General features: G+C 53.0%; 3 protein-coding genes across 3 annotated transcripts; 2 read left to right on the plus strand and 1 right to left on the minus strand.

Annotated features, from left to right (window-relative positions):
* Nucleotides 1–4,464: 4,464 nt before the first annotated feature.
* SNX32 (sorting nexin 32) lies at nt 4,465–7,736 on the plus strand. Its single transcript, XM_063095173.1, is given in 14 exon segments — nt 4,465–4,601; nt 4,941–5,043; nt 5,137–5,262; nt 5,458–5,568; nt 5,755–5,844; nt 5,846–5,860; nt 6,041–6,068; nt 6,071–6,145; nt 6,315–6,408; nt 6,630–6,669; nt 6,827–6,829; nt 7,394–7,457; nt 7,460–7,476; nt 7,578–7,736. Coding segments are annotated over 14 exon segments (1,062 nt in total).
* A 1,932-nt stretch (nt 7,737–9,668) lies between these two features.
* CFL1 (cofilin 1) lies at nt 9,669–13,235 on the minus strand. The gene is made up of 4 exons (XM_063094282.1): nt 13,133–13,235; nt 10,814–11,121; nt 10,516–10,592; nt 9,669–10,295 (listed from the first exon to the last, which is right to left on the minus strand). The coding sequence occupies exons 1-4, from the start codon at nt 13,133–13,135 to the stop codon at nt 10,183–10,185; spliced, it is 501 nt and encodes a 166-aa protein (XP_062950352.1). The 5' UTR covers nt 13,136–13,235; the 3' UTR covers nt 9,669–10,182.
* Nucleotides 13,236–15,809: 2,574 nt separating this feature from the next.
* On the plus strand, nt 15,810–21,500 carry MUS81 (MUS81 structure-specific endonuclease subunit). The gene is made up of 16 exons (XM_063093716.1): nt 15,810–16,162; nt 16,253–16,382; nt 16,624–16,709; nt 17,133–17,231; nt 17,398–17,466; nt 17,644–17,729; nt 18,465–18,605; nt 18,791–18,886; nt 18,975–19,096; nt 19,188–19,285; nt 19,889–20,005; nt 20,101–20,196; nt 20,366–20,494; nt 20,571–20,674; nt 21,161–21,244; nt 21,335–21,500. The coding sequence occupies exons 1-16, from the start codon at nt 16,028–16,030 to the stop codon at nt 21,399–21,401; spliced, it is 1,659 nt and encodes a 552-aa protein (XP_062949786.1). The 5' UTR covers nt 15,810–16,027; the 3' UTR covers nt 21,402–21,500.
* The last annotated feature ends 85 nt before the right edge of the window (nt 21,501–21,585 follow it).

Consider the following 21,585-nt stretch of genomic DNA (forward strand, 5'->3'; position numbering starts at 1 on the left):
GACCAGGAAGTCCAAAGTCCGTCTGGTGGTGGCAACAGTGACCCAGGGGTCTCACATTACAAGATGGTGGAAGCCAAGAGAGAGCAGAGGGAGACAGACTCTCCTCTTCTTTTAAAGCCATCAGAACCACACCCCTAACCACCATTTTTAATCCATTCACTACTGCACAGTCCTACAATCCAATCACCTCTTCAAGACTCCACCTTTCAAGTACCATAATAGGATTTCCTACCCTTCCAACAGTCACAGTGGGAGCTAAGTTTCTAATACATAAAACTTGGGGGACACAATTCAAGCTTCAGTGAGTTGTGGGGGACATAATTCAATCCACTACAGGGACCTACTGCACCAATGAGCTAGACTGCCTGTGTTGGGGTTGGGGGGGGGGGGAGGTTGGAGAGCCTGCCTTGGGAGTGTTGGAGAAGTCAGGAAATGAGGAGTGGAGTTCAAGTGGAGTTTGGAGCTAACCGGCCATCACTATACAGGGATCCGAACCCATGGCCTTGGTGTTAACAGCACCGCACTCTGCCGAGTGAGCCATGGGCTGGCCCTTAATTAAAATAATTATGAATGGACTAAACACTCCAATTAAAAAACAAACATTGTCAGACTGGATTTTAGAAAAACAATTATATTCTGGGGCAGCCCCGTGGCTCACTTGGGAGAGTGTGGTGCTGATAACACCAAGTCAAGGGTTAAGATCCCCTTACCGGTCACCTTTTTTAAAAAAAAGAAAAACAACCATATTCTGTTAAAAGAGACATACTCTAAATATAAGGACACAGAACTACTGAAATAAAAGCACGGAAAAATATACACGGTCAACACACTAACCAAAGGAAAGCTAGTGTGGCTATATTAATTTCAGACAATGTAAGTCAAGTAGCATTTCTAGAAACAAAGAGGAGCATTTTATAGTGATAAAAGAGTCAATTCAACAGAAAGATAAAGCAGTCCTAATTGTATATGCATCTAATAAAATAGCTTCAAAATATGCAAAGACAAAGAGGACAGAACTAAAAGGAGAAATAGGCAAGCCCACAATTACAGTTAGAGATTTTAACACAACTCTCTCAATACATTTGAATAAGCAGACAAAAGAAATCAGTAAGGATTAAGGAGATTTAAATAACATGATGGGGCTAGCCAGTTAGCTCAGTTAGAGTGCAGTGTTATAACATCAAGGTCGAGGGTCCAGATCCCCATACTGGACAGCTGCCAAAAAATAAATAATAAATAAATAACACGATGAATCAACTTGATCTCATTGACTTATGTAGAGCTCTATACCCAACAACTGCAAAAAACACATTTTTTCAAATGCACATAAAACATTTACCAAAATACATTATATGTTGGGATATAAAGCAAGTATCAACAAATTTTAAAAGATTGAAGTCATATAGAGTATATTTTCCGACCTAGAATTAACTAGGAATTAAAAAAAAAAAAAAAAAAAAACTAGATTCCAAAGTATTTGGAAATTAAGCAACATGGTTCTAAATAACTCATAGGTGAAAGAAGAAATTATAATATTTTTAAGGAGCTGGCTGGTTAGCTCAGTTGATTAGAGCATGGTGCCCTGATAACACCAAGGTCAGGGTTTGATCCCTGTACTGGCCAGCTGCCAAAAAGAGAAGAAAAGAAAATATTTTAAAATAAATGATTATGAAAATATGGCATATCAAAACTCACAGGATGCAACTAAGGTAGTATCCAGAGGGAAATTTATACCTCCACATGCATATTTTAGAAAAAAAGAAAGGCTGGGAAGTCAATTATCTAAGTTTCAATCTCAAAAAGCTAGAAAAAAAGAGTGAATTAAATCCCAAGAAAGTAGAAGGATGAGAGCGGAAATCAATAAATAGAAAATAAGCATACAGAGAAAATCATTAATATCAAAGTAGTTTTTTGAAAAAATTAATAAAATTGATAAACTCCTAGCAAGACTGATAAGAGAGAGAGAGCAGGAGAGAGACGGGGGGTGGGGGGAGAACACTAATTACCAATGCCAGGAATGATAAAGGAGACATTGCTAGAGATGCTGCAGGCATAAAAAGATAATAAGAGTGTATATGAACAAGTTTATGCTAAATAAATTAGAAAATTTAGATAAAATGGACAAATTCCTTGAAAAATAACAACTTACCAAACCTGAAACAAGAAGTGAAAAATCTATGTAGTTCTACACTTTTTATGGGAATTGAATCTGTAATTTAAAACTTTTCCAAAAATATCTAAGTATAGATAAATTTACAGGTGAATTCTTTGAAGCATTAAGGGAGAAATAATACCATTTTTATAGAAATTATTCTAAAAAAACAGGAATAGAAGACACAATTCCCAGCTTATTTCAGGAGGAGAGCATAACATTGATACAAAAATCTGTCAAGAGGAGATATGAACAGTGGTGACGGCAGCACACCAATGTGCATGTATGTAATACTACTGAACTGTATGCCTAAAAACGGATAAAATGGGGAAATTTATATTATTCATATTTTACCACAGCAAAAAAACTCAAGAGCTGGCCGGTTCGCTCAGTTGGTTAGAGCACAGTGTTATAACACCAGGGTCGAGGGTGCAGATCCCCTTACTGGCCAGCCACCAAAAATAAAAAAGAGAGAAGAACATTACAAGAGGGCTGATGGGTTAGCTCAGTTGGTTGGAGCGCAGCCCTGTAACACCAAGGTCACGGGTTCAGATCCCTGTACTGGCCAGCTGCACGCCCCCCCCCCCAAGAAAAAGAAAGAAAGAAAATAAAAGAATATTACAAGAAATAAACAAAAGATTATCAAGTTGAATAAGCAGTATATGAAAGGATAATACTTCATGAGCAAGGCCTTCTTCTAGGAATTCCAAGTGGTTTACAATTTGAAAATCAATCAGTGAAAGTCAGCACATAAACAGAGTAACAGGAAAATACACATGATTCTCTCAATAAAGGGGGAAAAATTGATAAACATCAATATTCATTAAACTAGGCATAGCAGGGAGCTTCATTATTCTAATAAAGGGAATCCAAAAACACTGTCAGGGTTAAATTTTGAGTGTATTCCCTCTGAGATTAGGAAGAAATCAAGGACTTCCATTATCACTATATCATCACTTCTGTATTTTACTGGGAGTCTTAGCAAGTGCAAAAGACAAGAAAAAGAAATAAAGGCAAAAAGATTAAAAAGGAAGAATTAAAACTGTCCTTATCTTAGGTTATAGGATTATATACGTAGGAAATTCAAAAGAATCTACAACTATTAAATTAATAAGTAAATTTAGCAAGGTATTTTAATAATTTATTAAAATTAATAAGTAAATTTATCTGACACAAGGTAAATATATAAAAATTTATTGTGTTTCTATATAACAACAACAAATAATTAGAAAATGAAACTTTAAAAAATACCACTTAAGGGGGCCGGCCCGTGGCTCACTCTGGAGAGTGTGGTGCTGATAACACCAAGGCCATGGGTTCGGGTCCCATATAGGGATGGCCAGTCAGCTCACTGGCTGAGTGTGGTGCTGACAACACCAAGTCAAGGGTTAAGATGCCCTTACTGGTCATCTTTTAAAAAAATAAAAAATAAAAATAAATAAAAATAATTTTTAAAATACCACTTAAAACAGCAAAAAAATCATCAAATACTTAGGAATAAATCTTACAAAAGATGTGCAAGACCTTTACACAGAAAACTATAAAACATTACTGAGAAAATTTAAAGACCTAAATAACTGGAAAATTCAATATTGTAAAGATGTCTATTCTTCCCAAATTGATCTATAGATTCAATGTCATCTCAACCAAAAATCCCAGTTAAGTTTTCTGGGGCAGAAATTAACAAGCTCAGGCTGGCTGGTTGGCTCAGGTGGTTAGAGCACAGACTTATAACACCAAGGTTGCACCGTATACTTGCCAATACTTAAAATTCTTTGTCCTTTTAATTTTTGCCATGTTAGTAGAGGTGTGTTAATAGTGCATGGGGGGTTGAGTGTGTATTACCTGGTTAGGAATGATGTTGAGCAGCATTTCCTGTACTTAGCTATCTGGATGTCTTCTTTTGTAAAGTGCCTATTTAAGTATTTTGCTTCTCTCTTGACCCTCTCTTTTAAAAATCAGATCAGGGGCCGGCCCATGGCTCACTTGGGAGAGTGTGTGGTGCTGATAACACCAAGGTGGCGGGTTCGGATCCCTATATAGGGATGGCCGGTTAGCTCAATGGGTGAGCGTGGTGCTGACAACACCAAGCTAAGGGTTAAGATCCCCTTACTGGTCATCTTTTTTAAAAATAAATAAATAAATAAAAATAAAAATCAGATCGTCTTTTTCTTATTGATTTGTAGGAACTCTTTATTCCTAAGACAAGCCTTTTGTCAGTTATAGTGTTGCCAGTATCTGCTCCTAACCTTAACCCTGCAGGAAGACCAGAAGGCCTGCAGTGAAGATGGGCTGAGGGGCTATGCTCAGTAATGTCAGAGACCGCCCCTTCCCTGGAGCTTTCCTCCATATCGGTGCATGGGCAGGGAAACAGCTCCTTACAGGTAGAGACCTCTGACGTAATGTGTGAGCAGGACAAGGTGAAATTCACTTTTCATACCAAGGTGAGGTGGCATGGGGGGTGATGGGCCGGTCCAGATGGCTGCATGTGGGAGGTTTTGCCCAGTGGGTGGTAGGTGGATGCCGGCACAGCCTTTCGGCCCTGTTCCTCAAGCTGGCTCTTGCCCAGGGCCTCTCTTAGAAAGCCAGCATCTATCTGGTCTCTGGTTGCCTTTGCCTGAGGCCCTGAATCCTAACATCCCCTGGACACCATCCTGAGTAAAATCATGGACACCTGAGTCCCAACTTGGGCCTCACCTGGGTTGTGGGATGTAGGTGCCGAGGAGGCTCAGGGGGGCAGGGTTTGGGGCGGAGAGGGAGACTGCAGACAGGCTTTTGGCTTCCACAGTTTCCTCCCTCACTTCACCTAGACTGAGTTCACAGTTGTACGGCAGCACTTCAACTGGCTACCTGATGCTTACGTGGAGGATGAGGAGTCCGCCGGCCTCATCATGAGGGGCTTGGAGGCGTGGACCTGGACATTTGGGTGAAAGGTTGGAGGCTGTGATGGCTTCTCCAGCAATGAGGGGCCCTCTTTTGAGCAGATCCTTCCAGTCCCTCCAAGGCCAGACTTTGAGGCTTCTAGAGAAAAGCTGCAGAAGTTGGGTGAGGGGGACAGCTCCATCACTCAGGAAGAATTTAGCAAAATGAAGCAAGAGCTAGAAGCATGAGTGCCGCCTCTTTTCCTCACCTGGGGCAAAGCTCCAGCCCCAACCTCTCCCCAGAGCCCGAGGATTTCTTCCCCAACTATCCCCCATGGATGTTTAGGGACCCTGATCTCTGGTCCCAGGACTGCTTAGGGAGAAGGGAGGTAGGATGATGGGAGCCAAGGAGGGCCCTCCAGCCCCCTGCCACTCCTACAGGAGTACCTGGCCATCCTTAAGACGGTTGCAATGCATGAAGTCTTTCTGCAGCGCCTGGTGGCCCACCCCACCGAGTCAAGACCACAACTTGTCTTTTTGAAATATGGGCAGGATGTGAGCTGGTCAGAGTGCTGGGGGCACCCCTGGGGCAGGGGTCTGAGATGGGGGAGGGGACAGGAGTAGCAGGGCTGGAGAAGGGGCTCCAAGTGGACTCAAGCCTCAGTCTCAGTCAGCTCCATGAGTGGCATGGAAGGTGCAAATTCCTGCCCCACCATCACACCCTCCTGCTGTATGCCTCAGCTGAGTGTCTGAGGAAAGAACAGGCAGGAGCTCCGTGGGGTGTTTCTGAGAAATATTGTGAAGTCTGCAGATGAAGCCCTTATCACAGGAAATGTCAGGGCTCAAGGTGACCCCTGGGGCCCCTCTGTGGATTCAAGCCCAGAGTTCACAGCAAGGATTGAAGGCTGCCTATGACAGGGAGGCCACTGGTGGGGCCTGGCCTGGGTTGGAAGATTATGCCACCCCTGGGTGCTCATGCTGCCATGCTCGTGACCCGGTGTGAATGGGTCCTGTCTGGCTCCCTTAGGAGGTGGATGGCTTCTCTGAGCATGAGAGGCCTTCCTGCTGGAGTACCACACCTGCACCCGAGAAGCCTGTCTGCGGGAGGATCGTGTTATGCACTCCCAAGAGTGTATGCAGGCCTTGGGCCCTGGATCCTCCTGCCCCTCTCCCAGTGGTTCTGCTCCTGGGGAAGAGAAGATAGCAGGGAATGCCCTGGTGTCTGTCCATGGCCACAAACACCAGTGGTTGGACTTGATGAGCAGACCTAGGGGCTCCGATGGGGTCTTTTTCCCCACCAGGCCTGGCAGAAGATTATCTCCCTATCTCTGCTTGATCTCTGCTTGCACTGAGCAGTCTGGGAACACAGGAAGCCAACCAGCTAGACAGGAGGACTCCCTCTTGCCCCACCTACCCTCTCCCTAGGCCTATAATACTGAGTCTGCCCATGAGGGGTTGCTCTGTAGAAGTATACTGTCAGCTCTAGGTGGGAGGTATAGAAGCTGCTGTGGAGGTTTGGGAGAGATGGAGAGAGGATTCCCAGAGGAGGGGGCTGAGGGCAGGGAGGCCTTGAGCTGTCCCTCAGACCCCTGCCCTAACTCCTCCCCACCGCCTAAGAGCTTCCTCATATTGGCAGAGCTCTTTGAACACCTGAGAGTGAGTACTGCATTCTGTATGCAAAGGCTTTCCCAGTGAGCCTATGCGGCAAAGACGTGTCCAGGGAAAGAGGAATGCCCCAGGATCATTTTGGAATGTTCAGTGATAACTTGGGCCCAGTGGCACCCTGCGCTCTCACTCCATAGTAGTATGATAGAAGGTGGAGGAGAGACAAGGATCCAGCCTCAAGTGTGTGAGGGGGAGGGGTGGGAAAGAGGCACGAGGATGTGCCACGTGCCCCTGGCAGGCTGCCTGAGCTGCCAACATGCTCACTTCCCCGACTCTTCTCCAGGCATCACTGGAGTGTGCCAATCTTCCTGAAATGTCTGTTGGACCTTATCTCTTCCCTGCTCAAGGCCCTTCCCCTTCCAGAAGCTACCTAAGACACAAAGCCTTAAGTCCTTAGCTTACACTTTAGGCCCTCTATGATCTGGCCACTGACTCCATTCCCTGCCCATTTGCCCCCACTCAGCTGAGAGTTCCCCAGACACATAGCAGGAACGCACACCTGCAGGGCCTTTGGTGTTCTGTCTGGCTAACTCCTACTTGACCCCCAAGATCCAAGTCGGATGCCACTTCCTCCATGAAGCCTTTCCTGGCTGCTCCCTGAACATTAGAGCCTGACCTAGAGTGGTTACCAAGTGATTCTGTGCTGGATATTTAGATGAAAACGACCCTCCCTTGGCAAGTTCCCCTCCTATTCACCACCTTTCTTTTACATAAGCTGGAGGGCCGAGTGGCCTCAGACAAGGACCTGAAGCCGTGAGATGTGCTGCAATACTGCATGAGACTCACAGGCTGGCCAAGGTGAGAGACGCCCCAGAGCAGACCTCAAGGCTGGAAGCCAGTGAGGATGGAGCAACAGGGCAGACCATGGGCAGCAGTGACCCTGTGCCCACTGGCCCCAGGACCTGCTGTACCAATGGCAGCAGACACTGGCCAACTACAATACCAAGGCACAGGACAAGGTATGCACCAGGAACTGGGAGCTGTGGCCGGTTAAGAGCCACCAGCAGCTGTGCTGCCAGCACTTCAAACACCTCTCCAACTCCCACCACGCACGGTGAGCCCTGCAGCCCGTAGCCCCCAGCCCCCTAACCTGCCCAGGTCCCCATTGCTCTTCCTCTCCCCTGCAGAGCTTAGCAGGAACACGCGTGTGCACCTGCATGAAGGGATCAGGCAGCCCATGAGAGCAGCCCCAGCTCAAGTTCAGGGCCCTGTTTCCCCATCTTGGGCCAGGACCCTCCCCTTCTTCATCACTTGTAGTAAGCTCCAATAAATGGCAGCTGTTACTGCTGAGGACAGGGGTGTAGGGAGGGAGGGGACCCAAGAACTGAGGTGCAGAAAGACCACCACCCTGTCTCAGGGAGCAGGGGGCTTCAAGGACCTCTTTCTCCTCTGCAGGCCAGCATCCTACTTCTCCAGAACACCCTTGTCACCCTAATGGGGGAGCCTCAGAACAGTCAAGAGCCCAGACAGACCTTCCTCTGGGACCTTCAGTGACGAGGGCCTCCCAGACCTCCCTCCCCAGCAAGATACCTCCTTCCCTACCACTGCAGCCACTAGCCATGCCCTCACCCTGCCCCACGTCCTCCCAGGGCAAGTCCAAGCCCACCCCCTCCCAAAGGTGCAAGGCCCTACCAAAATTAGATAGGAGTGCATGGGCACCATACTTGGCCACAGTTCAGAGCCCAGGGACAGCTTCCATACCCTCTCTGGCCTCAGAGGAGTGAGCAGCTCATTTGCTCCAAGCCTGTTCTTCACAAATAAAGAGCTTGGTTTTGTAGCAAGGAAGCCTGCTTGTCCTTACTTCCCACAGCTCAAGGTGTCCACCAGGCACACCCTCTCTACCAGGGCATTATGAAGACCAGATCCTAGGGATACAGAAGGCTTGCCTGCAGCAACCTCAGCCCTTTCTCCAGTGGCAGCAGGCTCTCCATGGAAAGGTACAAGACCCAGAACTTGGGGCCCAGGAACAGTCTTCGAAGTTTGTCCCCAACCCCATAAACCCTACCCCAGACCACAGGTTTAAGACTAATCACAAATTCTCTACACCTGTTTCCTAATGAGGAAAATGCAATTATCCCTCCTTGCCTCCTTCCCAGCACTGTTCACAAGCTCCAAGGAGCCTTTAAGGAACCAACTCTAACTCCAGGAGGTTTTCTCTTTTCAGTTCAGTTGATTAGGGGAGGAGATATATATCCTGCATTACCACCAATTCATCCCATCCTAGGGCTTTTTGGATGCCTTTGCCTGCTGGGCAGATGAAAGCCCAAAGTACAGGCTGGAGGCAGCCCACAGCATGCTGGCAAAAGGCTCAGGGCCTGGCAACACCCTTTTGATTAAACACAGGGAGGTGGGGCTTGAGATACCTGGGGTCTGAAGTCCTGGACTCCACCTGGCTGGCCCCACCCTGAATGGACTCCAGCCACATCTACATAAGGCCAAAGAGCTCAACTCAGTCTTTGACTCACAGCAGTCACTGAACCTGGCCCTCATAAATGTGAGTCAGTCATCCAAAGGAGGCGGCGGCAGAGGAAAGAAGACCAAACGGAACCTTTAAGGTGGAAAAAGTAGCTCTCAACAGACAACCTGTGACCTGCAATAACAGCCTACACCTGGGCAGGACTGAGCAGGGTATCAGAGAGTAGACCTCACTGCCCCACTGCCCACCCAGGTGAGGCTGCAGAAGCAACCAGCTCAGACATGAGGCCACTTCTGCTTGAGGCTCCCCGCAGCCACTAGCAGACACACCCTGGGCTCAGCCACCCCTTAAACAAATTAGCACCAAGTGCACCACCACCAACAGAAGAGCAGCGACTATCAGAAGGAAGTCTCAGGCAGTCACTGGGGCCAAATGAGGGTCTGTGGAGGCTGGTTAGGGATGAGGTTTGAAGGAGAACAGAGATGTTGCTTATTCTCCCAGTGTATCTCCCTGCAAGGTCTCCTGGGGCCCCACCCTGAAACAAACATCTCATTAATGAGTTTTTTTATTGTTGTGTCTTTTTTTTTTTTTTAATTGAAGGTCTCTTACTGGTCTTGCTTCCATGAGTGGCTGTGACCAGGGAAAAGGGAAGGGAACCAGCCTGCACGGGGAGGGGTCATCTCCACAACATTCCATTTATACACAGAACTAAACAGACAAGCACAGAGTCACTACTGTGGTTAGAAGTTGGCAGCATGGGAAGGGGGAGGAATAGGTAGGAACTAGGGGTGTTGTTAAAAAAAAATACAGGCCCCCCCCCAAACTGGGGTGCCTGGGGGGAACTTGGTCTGCTTCAACCCAGGAGGAATCAGAAGATCAAAAGCGGTTTGGGAAGGCCAGAACCGTTAAGGATGGAAGGAAGAAGGTCCAGGGGGCGAGGGGGCTGTTTGGCAACTGGGGTGAAGGGATTGCCCTCCCCCTGCTGGGATCCCCCCAGCCCCTCCGGTCTGGCAGGAAGGGGGCAGCCTGCAACCCCCAAGAGCAGGTCTGGGGCTGCCAGATGCTCCACGCAGGGGGCTGGAGAGGGCTCACAAAGGCTTGCCCTCCAGGGAAATGACAGCGCTGCCCCCCAGCTTCTCTGCCAGGGTGCAGCGGTCCTTGACCTCCTCGTAGCAGTTTGCTTGTAATTCATGCTTGATCCCTGTAGAGAGAAGGGAGCATCTGTGAGCAAGAAGCACTGGGGTTGAGCACGGAATTTCTGTGTTTGGGAAGGAGCCAATCAGAGAAGATGGAAGGGACAAAGTTACCTCCCTGCAGGCAGGGAAGAGGAGGGGAAGGACCCCCTCTGCCATACCATTCACCCACCCTGCAGCCAAGGCTTGAGCAGAAGGGCACACAGCACCACTAATGTTGGCCCTTACCTGTCAGTTTCTTCTTGATAGCATCCTTGGAGCTGGCATAGATCATTTTGCTCTTAAGCGGTGCACACTCAGGAGCCCTGGAGAAAAACCAAGAGTCAGAGAACTTGCAGCAACAGCTAACCAACAGATAACTTCAAGAAACCCTTGGGCTAGCACTGCAAAGTGTTTTGTTACAACTCCCTCTCCCAAACCCACACCTCCAGGTTAACCAGGGGCCACAGAAGTTCCCCTCCTGAAAAAGGGGGTAGGGTAAAACTAAAGCAGGTAACAGGAAGAAATGCCTAAATGAGGAGCTCACCAGAAGATGAACACCAGGTCTTCCTTCTTGCTTTCCTTGGTCTCGTAGGTCGCGTCATAGAGAGCGTAGCGGCAGTCCTTGTCAGGCAGCATCTTGACAAAGGTAGCGTAGGGGTCGTCAACAGTCTGGCCCACATCACCTACCAGAATCTCCTTGCCCTCCTCCAGGATGATATTCTTCTTGTCGTCGCTCAGGCAGAAGAGCACCGCCTTCTTGCGCTTCTTCACCTCCTCTGGTGTCGATGATTTGCGCACCTTCATATCATTGAACACCTTGATGACACCATCAGAGACAGCCACACCAGAGGCCTGGGGGACAAACCACACACACCTCATAAGGCAAAGGATTCTAGAAAACTGTCCTCTTTGTTTTCTCAGAAGACCACCCTCTGGATGCCAACAAGTATAACCCCCAGCCCTACCTTCACCTTTGCTTTCTCTGAGAAAGCAAATCCGTCCTCCTCTCCTCCTCTGCTTTCTCAGGAGATCCCACTCTGAATGCCAACAAGTATACCCCCCAGCCCCACGTCCCCAAAAGTCACTAATCTCCTTCCCTCAAATAGTCACTATTTTTCCCACCCAAGACACTGTAAAAAGGCCAGATGAGACACAACCCCAGATTGGCAGCCACGTAAGAGACTTCTGATCATCTAGTTCAACATCCCCCCTACTTCATTTTACAGTATGGAAACTGAAGACATGAAAAGCAGAGCCTTGGCTGAAATTTAAGTGCAGAATTAAAGAATCCACACGCTACCGATTCGTTTCCTACTCACAGTACTCAGCCTCAGCTTTTGAAAAGAAGTGCCAACACAGAACTTCACAAATATGAGAGGAGGGCTCAAACACCCGCCTTTAGTCTGTTCAGGAAATAGGAAACTAGGATCCCTTCAGTGCTAGACAGGACACCAGTGGTGCTCAACAGTTCCAGCATGTCTATCAGAACTGCTTAATGCAGTTATTACACAAACGATCCTGTTCCCTCTGGAGTTTCCCCAACCAAGGTAAGAATCACAACCCGTTATTAGAACCCTGCCCGACAACTCCCTATCCTGGTGCATGGCCCCAAGGCAGCTGGTAGAAATTAACATGCTAAACTCTAGTGCCCAGCGTCTTCGAAAGCCCTTTAAACTTCTACGCTACATGGTACTGGAGAAGGCCCTAGCTCGGAGAGGGAGCGACTGTCCACAGTGAAACATGCTTGCCCCCCTCGGAACTGCAGAGGAAGCCGGCCACGTGACTCACCCGCTTCCGGAGTGGGCGGGGAAAGGAGACAGGCTAGGCCCGGCCCCTAACCCAAGAGAAAAACCTGTGCCCTCCAGGCAGCAGCACCTCCAGGGCCTCAACCTCCAGGAATCGCCTTTACCGAGAGGCGTATGTGCGCCGTCTGCTGCGGGCCGGAGTCTGGGCAAGTTACACGACCTTTGGTTCTCGCAGCCCTGAGGCCGAACATAGGGGGCGGGCTGGTTTCCGGGCGGTGCCCGCCTCGGTCACTTCCCTAAGCTCGGCTCCACCCTCAGGCCCCATCCGGGAAAGCCCAAAGCCCCGCTTGTCCGAGGCTTTGGCCCAGGCGGCCGGACCTGGAAGTGTGCGCACGCGCCGCCGACAGCGCCGTTCCAGCCCTGGCCCGATGTGCAGGCGAGAACCCAACTCGCTCGGTGGGTTCGCTCGCTCCCGAGGAGGGTCGCGGCCTCTGCAGGGTCCGCCCCATGCCCTGCGGTGCAAGTACCTAACCCCAGGCACCCGCGCCCCAGCCAGGGCCCCATCACCGCAGCATCGCCCCTAGCCGCGCCGCCCCCGCCTGCGCCGGACGCAGGCGTCTCTGCCACCTGCTCTCGAGACAAACCCGCCTGCCGAGGGAGGGTGACGCGGAGACAGGAACAGCTCTTGGGTGGGGCGCGCGCATCGAGACCTCTCGCGCGGTTTTCCCTCGCCACCCCCGGGCCAAGTTTGGACTCCGCGTGCTCCTATAGGGAGCACGCGCCCGCGAGTCGACGCGCGACACCGGCTGTTCCGCGAGGGGAGCGCGCTCGCGCGCCCCGGACCCCTCCCCCCGCGGTCGGTGTCCGCGCGGGCGCACCAGCGGGGTGGGGGAGGGGAAGGGAGTCCAGGGGGCGCGCCAGCGACGTCCGAGCTGGCCCTCCCCGGCGCCCACAGGCGCGCACGCGCGTCCTGGTGCCGCCCGCCCCTCAGTGCAAGACCCTCGTTCCGCTCAGGGCGCTGGGGGAGGGGGGTGCCGATGTCGCTCCCCCATCCCCTCCCAAGCGCAGGAGACCAACCGGCAGCCACCTCCGCTAGGGCACCGTGGCCTGCCGCTCACCATATTTCCGGAAGCGAAAGGGAGGTGGCACGGAGGACCACAGTAGACGGAGCCGATGCAGCTGCTGCCGGGATCCGACTGAACGCGGCCTCTCCCGGCCCCTTCCGTTTAGTAGGAGCCGCACAATGAGGGGCGGGGCGGGCTTCCGGCGCCCCCTCCGCGGGCCGACGGGAAATGGAGTCCGAGGGTCCTGCGCCGTGGGCCGACTCGGTGGGTAACAGTCTTTCTCGTGAGCCTGCCTCCTAGCTCCGCGTTGCATGCCGGGAAATGTAGGCCGAGGCAGCCGACGGGGGCGGTGCCACAATACGGAGAGTGAGCCCATTGGCGGGATGTCCCAGGAAAAGCTCTGAGCTGAGCAATAGGCCCCGGAGCTCGGTAAAACACCCAAAGACGATCACCCTCTAAGCGGCTCTTTATCCCGGAGCGAAACGGTTTTCTTAAGGCCCATCTGGCACTTTCTGTATCTCTTGTTCTGAAAAAAAAAATTTTTTTTAAAAAAAGATGACCGGTAAGGGGATCTTAACCCTTGACTTGGTGTTGTTAGCACCACGCTCAGCCAGTGAGCGAACCGGCCATTCCTATATAGGATCCGAACCCGTGGCCTTGGTTATCAGCACTGCACTCTCCCGAGTGAGCCAGAGGCCGGCCCTTTGTTCTGAAATTTTTGAGTGAGGTTAGGATTTTGCTTTTTTGAATCAAAGCAACTATTCATTGGCCTGGAATCTGGTCCTAAAGCATGGAGAATCGCAAGTATAAAGGCGACTTCAATAAACATTCAGTGAGTACCCTCCATGTGCAAAGCCACTCTTGTCTCCTGAGAAAATGCCATACGCAGCTTCAGTAAAATAAGAATAGGAAAGGAAAGTACAGTGGGAAGGCTATATAGAAATCTTCGAAAGGAGAGCTTTGTTCTTGTTTAAAGATGTTTGGTAAATTCATAAGGCAATAAAGGGGGAAGGGCGGGAGTTTGTGCATTAAATCCAAGGCTTCTTTATGTCTCTTTTACCAAGGCAGTGAGAAGAGGAAATAGATATTAAACCAGATTTGAGAGCTGACTGATTAGCTCAGTTGGGTAAAGCACGGTGTGAGAACACCAAGGTTAAGGGTTCGGATCCCCTTCACGGCCAGCGGCCGAAAATAATAATAATAATAATAAACCAGACTTGAACCTAGTTCTCGAGTTGATAGCCCGGTATGTGGTTATTCTAATACCCGCAAAAACTGAGACACAAGCTCTATGGGAGCATAAGACCCCCCCCAAAAAAAAAAAACTGGGGTGGGTGACTCCGGGAAGATTTAATTGACCTGAAACAATGACCATGGCCTCACACCGAAGGAAGAGAGGACACGCAGGGTCACAAACCATTCAGAGGCAAACCCAGAAACGGAACTGGGGACCTTGATCCCATAAGCAGAATAAAGGGTGTAAATGGAGCAGGGTGCCTCGCAGAGCATGCCGGAGGTTGTAGTCGGGGACATCCCGCCACGCCGCCCCCCAGCCGAGCTCCCGGGATCTCCAGGTGGAGATTGCACCTTGACCCTCCGCCTCCCCCTCCAGAAGAGGAGGCTCGCCCCACCTTTTTCGAGCCTCGGAGTTTCCAACGGCAACGAGGTGGGGGAGGGGGCTTCGCAGTTACCCTGGAGACGCGCTCCCGCCCGCCCCCAGCCGTGGGATGCCCTAGATGTCCTTATTAGGACAAGAGCCTGGGGGGGCGGGGCCAGCCGGAACGCCGGCTTCAGGCTCCTTATAAGGCCGGGTCGGGCGGAAGGCGGGAGTCCGGAGCCTACGGGGGATGCAGGGCTGAAGGCTGGGTAGTCTGAAGCGGGGGCTTGGAGCTCAGGGGCCCGCCTCTTCCACCTTGCAGGCCCGAGACCTGCACCTCGCGACTTCTGGCACGACAGCTAGAGGCTGGAGGCTGTTCCAATCCCTGGCGAGGCCCCTGTGCCCAGGCTCTCTATACGTGTTCCTCAACCTGGGATCCCTTTGCAGGGTTTCCATCTTCAACCTCCCTAAGGGTTCCCCTCCTCCAATGAGCCACAAAAACGACTAAGTGTTCTCCCCGTCTACCTCTGACTGGACTTGTTACCCCTAGCTCACAACCCCCGGATCCAACCGTGTATCCATCTCAGGCCTCCCCACCTGCCAGGATGCCCAGCACCTCTCACTGTCCTCCTACTTGTCCTCTACCCCTCTCTTCCCAGTCCTCCAAGCTTAGGCTTCTCTGCATGTCCCCGACTTCGCGTCCCCAATGCACACACACTGCCCTGTGTCCCGCGGCTCGGGATCACCATTTCCTTCAAGGGTCCTTCAGCTACTCCTACCTTACCTTTGTGTCCTCATTCCCTGCACCTCCTCCTAGATGTCCCTCGCGCAAATATACTCGCACCCGTTTGTTCCCCACTCCCCACCCCCACCTTTCCTGGACTCTTCTCAAGCCCAGTCTCTCTCTCCAGCCTCCTCTGCAAGGATAAGGCTGAAACTGACAGTCTTGGGGACTAGCACAGCCAAGTTTAAGTTACTCCGTTAAGCGCCGCCCCAGCCGGCCCTCCCAAGCACAGGGGGCGCTGTCCTCCTTCCTCTCGGTTGCACGACGATGACCCCGCTCTCGAATCTGGGGATGGAGGAAGGGGCGGGTCAAGGCTCCGGGGGCCTGGGTGGGGCGTGTCCGAAAGGCTGGTCCCGGCCTGACGTGGGGTCAAGGCAACAGGCGGTAGAGACAGCGCTCTGCACCAGCCAGTTAGGGGCGGGAAGGGCGGCGGGAGACTCTACACGTGGTTGGAGAGGTCCCGCCTTCAGACCGGCCCCCCAGAGCCCGGTGTTCGCATCCCGACTCCAGAACTGGAGGCGTCCCAGTCCCGCGGGCGTGAGGTGCCAGAGTACCCGCGCTGGGGTTCATGGCGGCGCCCGTCCGCCTGGGCCGGAAACGCCCGCTGCCCGTTTGTCCCAACCCGCTCTTCGTGCGCTGGCTGACCGAGTGGCGGGACGAGGCAGCCAGCAGGGGGCGCCGCACGCGCTTCGTGTTTCAGAAGGTGGGTCCTGGCTCGGTCTGACGCGACAGGGGCTGCCGGGCCAGATGGCAAATCTGCCCTGATCGGGTACGCTACCTCCACCCCCGCCAGGCCCTGCGCTCCCTCCGGCGGTATCCGCTTCCCCTGCGCAGCGGGAAGGAAGCTAAGATCCTACAGCACTTCGGAGACGGGCTCTGCCGGATGTTGGACGAGCGGCTGCAGCAGCACCGAACATCGGGCGGTGAGCGCCTTGGGCAGGGGTCATTGATTTCTGCCTCCCCCGGGTGCAGCCTCCGTACCCACCCTGTACACCTCGGCTTCAAGCTCCCCAGTCCTCTCCAAGTTGCTGTTTAACCTCAGGCTAGTGGCTGGCACTCCCCGAGTCTCACCGTTCTCACATACCACATGAGCAGGCTGCATCCCAGACCCTCGTGGCTGCTGGATTCCCTAGGGTGCGAGTTGACTCTCTTCTGCTCCTACAGGTGATCATGCCCAGGGCTCACCATCTGGAGAGAAGAGTCCAGTCGGGGAAGGGCCAACTGCTGAAGTCCAGGACTCTTCCATGCCAGTGAGGAGGCAACAAGGGGAGTGGAAGGCAAAGTGGGAGTACTGAGTGATGGGGATATTGATTATTGATAAAAATCGGTGAGAGAGTTCCATGATCAAGCCAAAGCCAAGTAGGGCCCCAGCCCCCTAATTTGTGGGGTTGACTTTACTGAGTTCTCTTGTCTTACTGCTCCTGTCCTGCAGTGGATGGTAGGACTGAGGCTGGGCCAGGCAGATAACCCCACCCCCTGCTGTCTTGTCTCTTCCCAGATTTGTAGGGATTATCCCAACATCTGGCCCATATTACAGTTAAGGAAACTTGAGAGGCAACTGAGTGAGCTGCCCAGGGCTATGTGACCTGCTAAAACCTCAGCCCAGCCAAGGATTCACAGTATCAACAGTGGCTGGCTTGCTTTTGTGTTCAGAGCCTCTCTGTACCTTTCAGGTTCCTGCCCAGCCCAAAGCAAGAGGCTCTGGCAGCTACTGGCCAGCTCGACACTCAGGAGCCCGAGTGGTACTCCTACTGTTCTTCCAGGAACACCTGGTGAGTGCCTGGCTACACCAGGAGTGGGGAACCAAGACAATGGGGTGGGAGGCTCCTAGAGGAGCCTAACCTGGACAAAGCAGGCAAAGATCATCCCAGCCACTCAGGCGGGGTGAGAAAGGGCCCCAGCACTTAACCTACCCTGTCATTTCTGCCTTGGTTTCAGAATCCTAATGGCCACGGCTTTCTAACCAAGGAGGAGCTCCTGCAGAGGTGTGCTCAGAAGGCCCCTAGGGTAAGCACTGAGAGAGGAGGACAGGCGCAGTCTCTGGAACCCTCCAGAGACTGCTTTTCATGGCAGCAAGCAGTGGCATGGGGCCTGGCCTGTGTACAGCCTGTGGCTGAGGGCACAGAGAGCATGGACTTGTGGTAGCATCAGGGGCTCTCTGAGGGTCTCCTCCCCTATCAACAGGTAGCCCACAAGAATGCTCGATCTTGGCCAGCCCTCCGCTCCCTCCTCCACAGGAACCTGGTCCTCAGGACACACCAGCCAGCCAGGTGAGGCCCATTGCAGAGGATACAGGGGCAGGGATGGGGAAGTGTGCATGACATTCTTAGTGGGGTTCTATGGTCACCCAGCAATTCTCAGACCTGTTATTGTTGAGGCTGGGGAAGGTTGGCCTTCCTCCAAGGAGCCCACACTGTTGAGGTACCAGGAGGAGGGTTCGAGAGACTGGGGGGGTGGGCAACAGTTACTGGAGGAGCAGGAAGCCTTTGCCAAAAAGAGAGCATTTGACACATCTTAGGATTTGGCAGGTATAGATGCAGGAAAAGTATTCTAAGGAGGAAGAAACAGCATGAACAAAGACAGGAGGAAGGAAAGTTCTTTTTTTTTTTTTTTTTTTAAAAGATGACCGGTAAGGGGATCTTAACCCTTGACTTGGTGTTGTCAGCACCACGCTCAGCCAGTGAGCGAACCGGCCATCCGTATATGGGATCCAAACCCGGGGCCTTGGCGCTATCAGCACCGCACTCTACCGAGTGAGCCACGGGCCGGCCCGGAAGGAAAGTTCTGAGATGTACTTATTGCAGACCTGAGAAATGGCCCTGGGCAGGTCCTGAGGAAGCTGATCTGAGGCCCCAGGAGATGGGGGGAGGTGAGGAGAGCCACTGGACTTGTTTGCGCAGGGTCACCAAGGGGGAGGCGAGGCCAGCCTAGCTGGGAGCAGGCAAGAGAGCCTGCTTGGTATAAGCGAAGAAGGGACAATTGTGTTCACGCTCTCCGCCTCCCAGGTACTCACTGACCCCCGAGGGTTTGGCGCTGGCCCAGAAGCTGGCTGAGTCGGAGGGCCTGAGCTCACTGAATGAGGGCACCGGGCCTGAGGAGCCCCCTGGGGAGGAGTCAGCAGTGCCAGGAGCAGCCTCGGCTGAACTGTGAGGAGGAGTGGAAGGTGGCGAGAGCGGGGGCAAGAGGGGTCCCAAAAATGAGGCCAACACCCCACCCTGATATTCATCACCTACAGCTGAGCTGTGGCTGCCCTGCCTCCAGTGGGTTGCAGGGGACTACCCTGGCACTGGGGGATCTGGCCTCACACACACCAACCCCCCCACCCCTGTAGTGGCGCCAGTGAAGGGGAGGTCCAGCAGCCGCTCCTGGAGCTGGGGCCTGGAGAGTACAGGGTGCTGTTGTGTGTGGACGTCGGTGAGACCAGGGGGTGAGTGAGGTGTGGGGTGATGATCAGAGGATGCTGGGGAATGGGTGCCAACCTGCCCTGACGTAGGCCTCCCTCCTTGCAATTCTAGGGCGGGGCACAGGCCAGAACTACTCCGAGAGCTACAACGGCTGCGTGTGACCCATACAGTGCGCAAGCTGCACATTGGGGACTTCGTGTGGGTGGCACAGGAGACCAGGCCCAGAGACCCTGGTAAAGGGTTGTGGATGAGCAGGTGTCAGAGGCAGGGCCTGGTGGCGTGGAGGGACGCTAACCAACGGGACTCTTCTTGGCTTCTCGGCAGCAAGACCCAGGGAGCTAGTCCTGGACCACATTGTGGAGCGCAAGCGGCTGGACGATCTGTGCAGCAGCATCATCGACGGCCGCTTCCGGGAGCAGAAGGTTCCTGCGCTGGTCTTGCCCCACTCTCTGCTCCCTGCCTGCTGTAGGGCCTCCTTCTCAACCCAGAGGAATCCAGGGACACTTCTAGGTGGCCTCCTCGAGGCAGAGCTCCCAAGGACTCCAGCCATACTCCATGAGAGCTGCTCTAGGCAGCCTCATGATCAGACAGTGCAGGCCCAGCCAGGCACACAGTAGGAATGCAGGGTCTCTGGGCTGGGCTGAGGAGCATATTAAAGACCCCTTGGGCACCCAGCCCCTGCACCCTGGATAAACAGGTCCCAAACCTGCAGGAGTAGAAGTGGAAAGGCTGTACCTCAGTATCATCGACTGAGCTGTTCTAATAGTCAGAGAGGCCACACCTAGGCCAAGAGAGGCTTGAAGGCTGGGCAGCATTCAGAAGCAGTAGAAGGGCTTTTCCAGCAAGAGTAGCAGCATGGGCAAAGGTGTGGAGACCCCTCTGAGACAGGCAGAGAGGCTAGGGAGGATGAGGAGCCTAATTGGTGGGACCAAGGTCACGCTGCAACTGAGTGGGACATGATGGACAGCCCAGGCATATCAGCGTCTGGCCCTGACCTTCCCTGCCCCCTCTCTCTGCCTCCCCAGTTCCGGCTAAAGCGCTGCGGCCTGGGGCGCCGGGTGTACCTGGTAGAGGAGCATGGCTCAGCCCACAACCTCAGCCTGCCTGAAAGCACGCTGCTGCAGGCTGTCACCAACACTCAGGTGAGCAGAGAGGGCAAGGTCAGACTGTCAGGAGCCCCTGTGGTCTGTGGTTCGGGCCAGGAGCCACCCTCCCTCTCTTGGGTCCTCTTCCCTAGGTCATTGATGGCTTCTTTGTGAAGCGCACCGGGGACATTAAGGAGTCGGCTGCCTACCTGGCCCTCTTGACACGAGGCCTGCAGAGACTCTACCAGGTGAGCAGATGCTCTTATCTGGCACTGGTCCCTTACCTGGGCCCTGTGCTTCCCCAAGGAATGAGAGCCCCATTTCTCAGGCTGACCCACTGAGGCCTTGGATTGGGCAAGGACTGGCTGGGGTTATCTTTTAGAGCTCCAGCCTGGTCTCAGTCCCCTCTTCCCTCAGGGCCACACCCTACGCAGCCGCCCCTGGGGAATCCCAGGGGACTCTGAGGCAGGGGCCGGGGCTTCCCCAAACCCTCTCTGCTCACTCCTCACCTTCAGTGACTTCAACACGGGAGCCATGAAGAACAAGGTACTGCCTCTGCCCAGCTTCTCCTTATGTGGCCTGGCCCCAGACCACCCCTGAAACAGTCCTTCCTTGACCTCAGGCCCAGTCAGTGCAAGAGGTGTTTGCCCGGCAGCTGATGCAGGTGCGTGGAGTGAGTGGGGAGAAGGCAACAGCCCTGGTGGGTCGATACAGCACTCCCGCCAGGTAGGCCCCCTGCCCTCCCCTCATGAAATTCAATGCTTGGGGGTGGGGGTCGGGACACTGAGCTATGTGGGCTCTGCAGACCTAGAGATGAACTGATCTGGTGGAACTCTGGGGAACTCATGGAGGTCAAGTGGGAAGAAAGGCAGCCAGCCAGGACCAGACATTATCCCAGGCATTAGGGGAGGCCACAGGAGGGAGGGAGATGTTCCACCTGGTGGAGCAAAGAAGGCTTCTTGGAGGAGGGAGCTGGGTCTTGAAGACTGGGGGAGCTTTTGGAGCCTTTGCTGGTTTTGCCCCAGTGTTCCAGAAGGGAGGACAGGCAGGGTGCAGCAGGACCTTGAATGCTAGGCTCAGGAAGTGCAGTAGTGTCCTGACTCCTCTACCCTGTGCCAACCTTTCATGGTGCTGGCTCAGAACTGCCCAGAGTGGGCCAGCAGTCAACCATCACCAAGCCTTAGGAACTCAAACATCCCATCCCACCTGCAGCCTCCTGGCCGCCTATGATGCCTGTGCCACCCCCAAGGAACAGGAGATGCTGCTGAGCACTATCAAGTGTGGGCGTCTGCAGAGGTGAGAGCAAGAGCCAACCTGGAGTGAATGTCAGGGGCTGGGGCTGCCCGCAGCCCAGGGCCTGACCCTCACCTGTTTCTCTTCCTGCAGGAACCTGGGGCCAGCTCTGAGCAGGACCTTGTCCCAGCTGTACTGCAGCTACAGCCCCCTGACCTGAACTATGCCATGAGACAGACCCTAGTTCCCTCTTCCCCCAACCCGGGCTAGCCAACCTTTTAACCGGCATCTTTTGGGCTTCAATAAAAATCTAAATGTTTGCACCCTTATGTGTTATGGAGAGGCCTTGTAAAATATGCAGGAACTGGGGAGACCATCTGGTCCAGTGGTTTTGATTTTTTTTG

This window comes from Cynocephalus volans, chromosome 4, assembly GCF_027409185.1.
Source record: "Cynocephalus volans isolate mCynVol1 chromosome 4, mCynVol1.pri, whole genome shotgun sequence".
In the NCBI taxonomy this organism is placed as follows: Eukaryota; Metazoa; Chordata; class Mammalia; order Dermoptera; family Cynocephalidae; genus Cynocephalus; species Cynocephalus volans.

What these genes read in the sequence shown, in the direction of transcription:
- MUS81 (XM_063093716.1), top strand. Translation starts at nt 16,028, where the DNA reads ATGGCGGCGCCCGTCCGCCTGGGCCGGAAACGCCCGCTGCCCGTTTGT. An exon ending in GCAGCACCGAACATCGGGCG is followed by an intron (nt 16,383 to 16,623) that starts GTGAGCGCCTTG and finishes CTGCTCCTACAG; the next exon opens with GTGATCATGCCCAGGGCTCA. An exon ending in CGGGAGCCATGAAGAACAAG is followed by an intron (nt 20,495 to 20,570) that starts GTACTGCCTCTG and finishes CCTTGACCTCAG; the next exon opens with GCCCAGTCAGTGCAAGAGGT.
- CFL1 (XM_063094282.1), bottom strand. An exon ending in GACCTGGTGTTCATCTTCTG is followed by an intron (nt 10,593 to 10,813) that starts GTGAGCTCCTCA and finishes GTTTTTCTCCAG; the next exon opens with GGCTCCTGAGTGTGCACCGC. An exon ending in TATCAAGAAGAAACTGACAG is followed by an intron (nt 10,296 to 10,515) that starts GTAAGGGCCAAC and finishes TTCTCTCTACAG; the next exon opens with GGATCAAGCATGAATTACAA.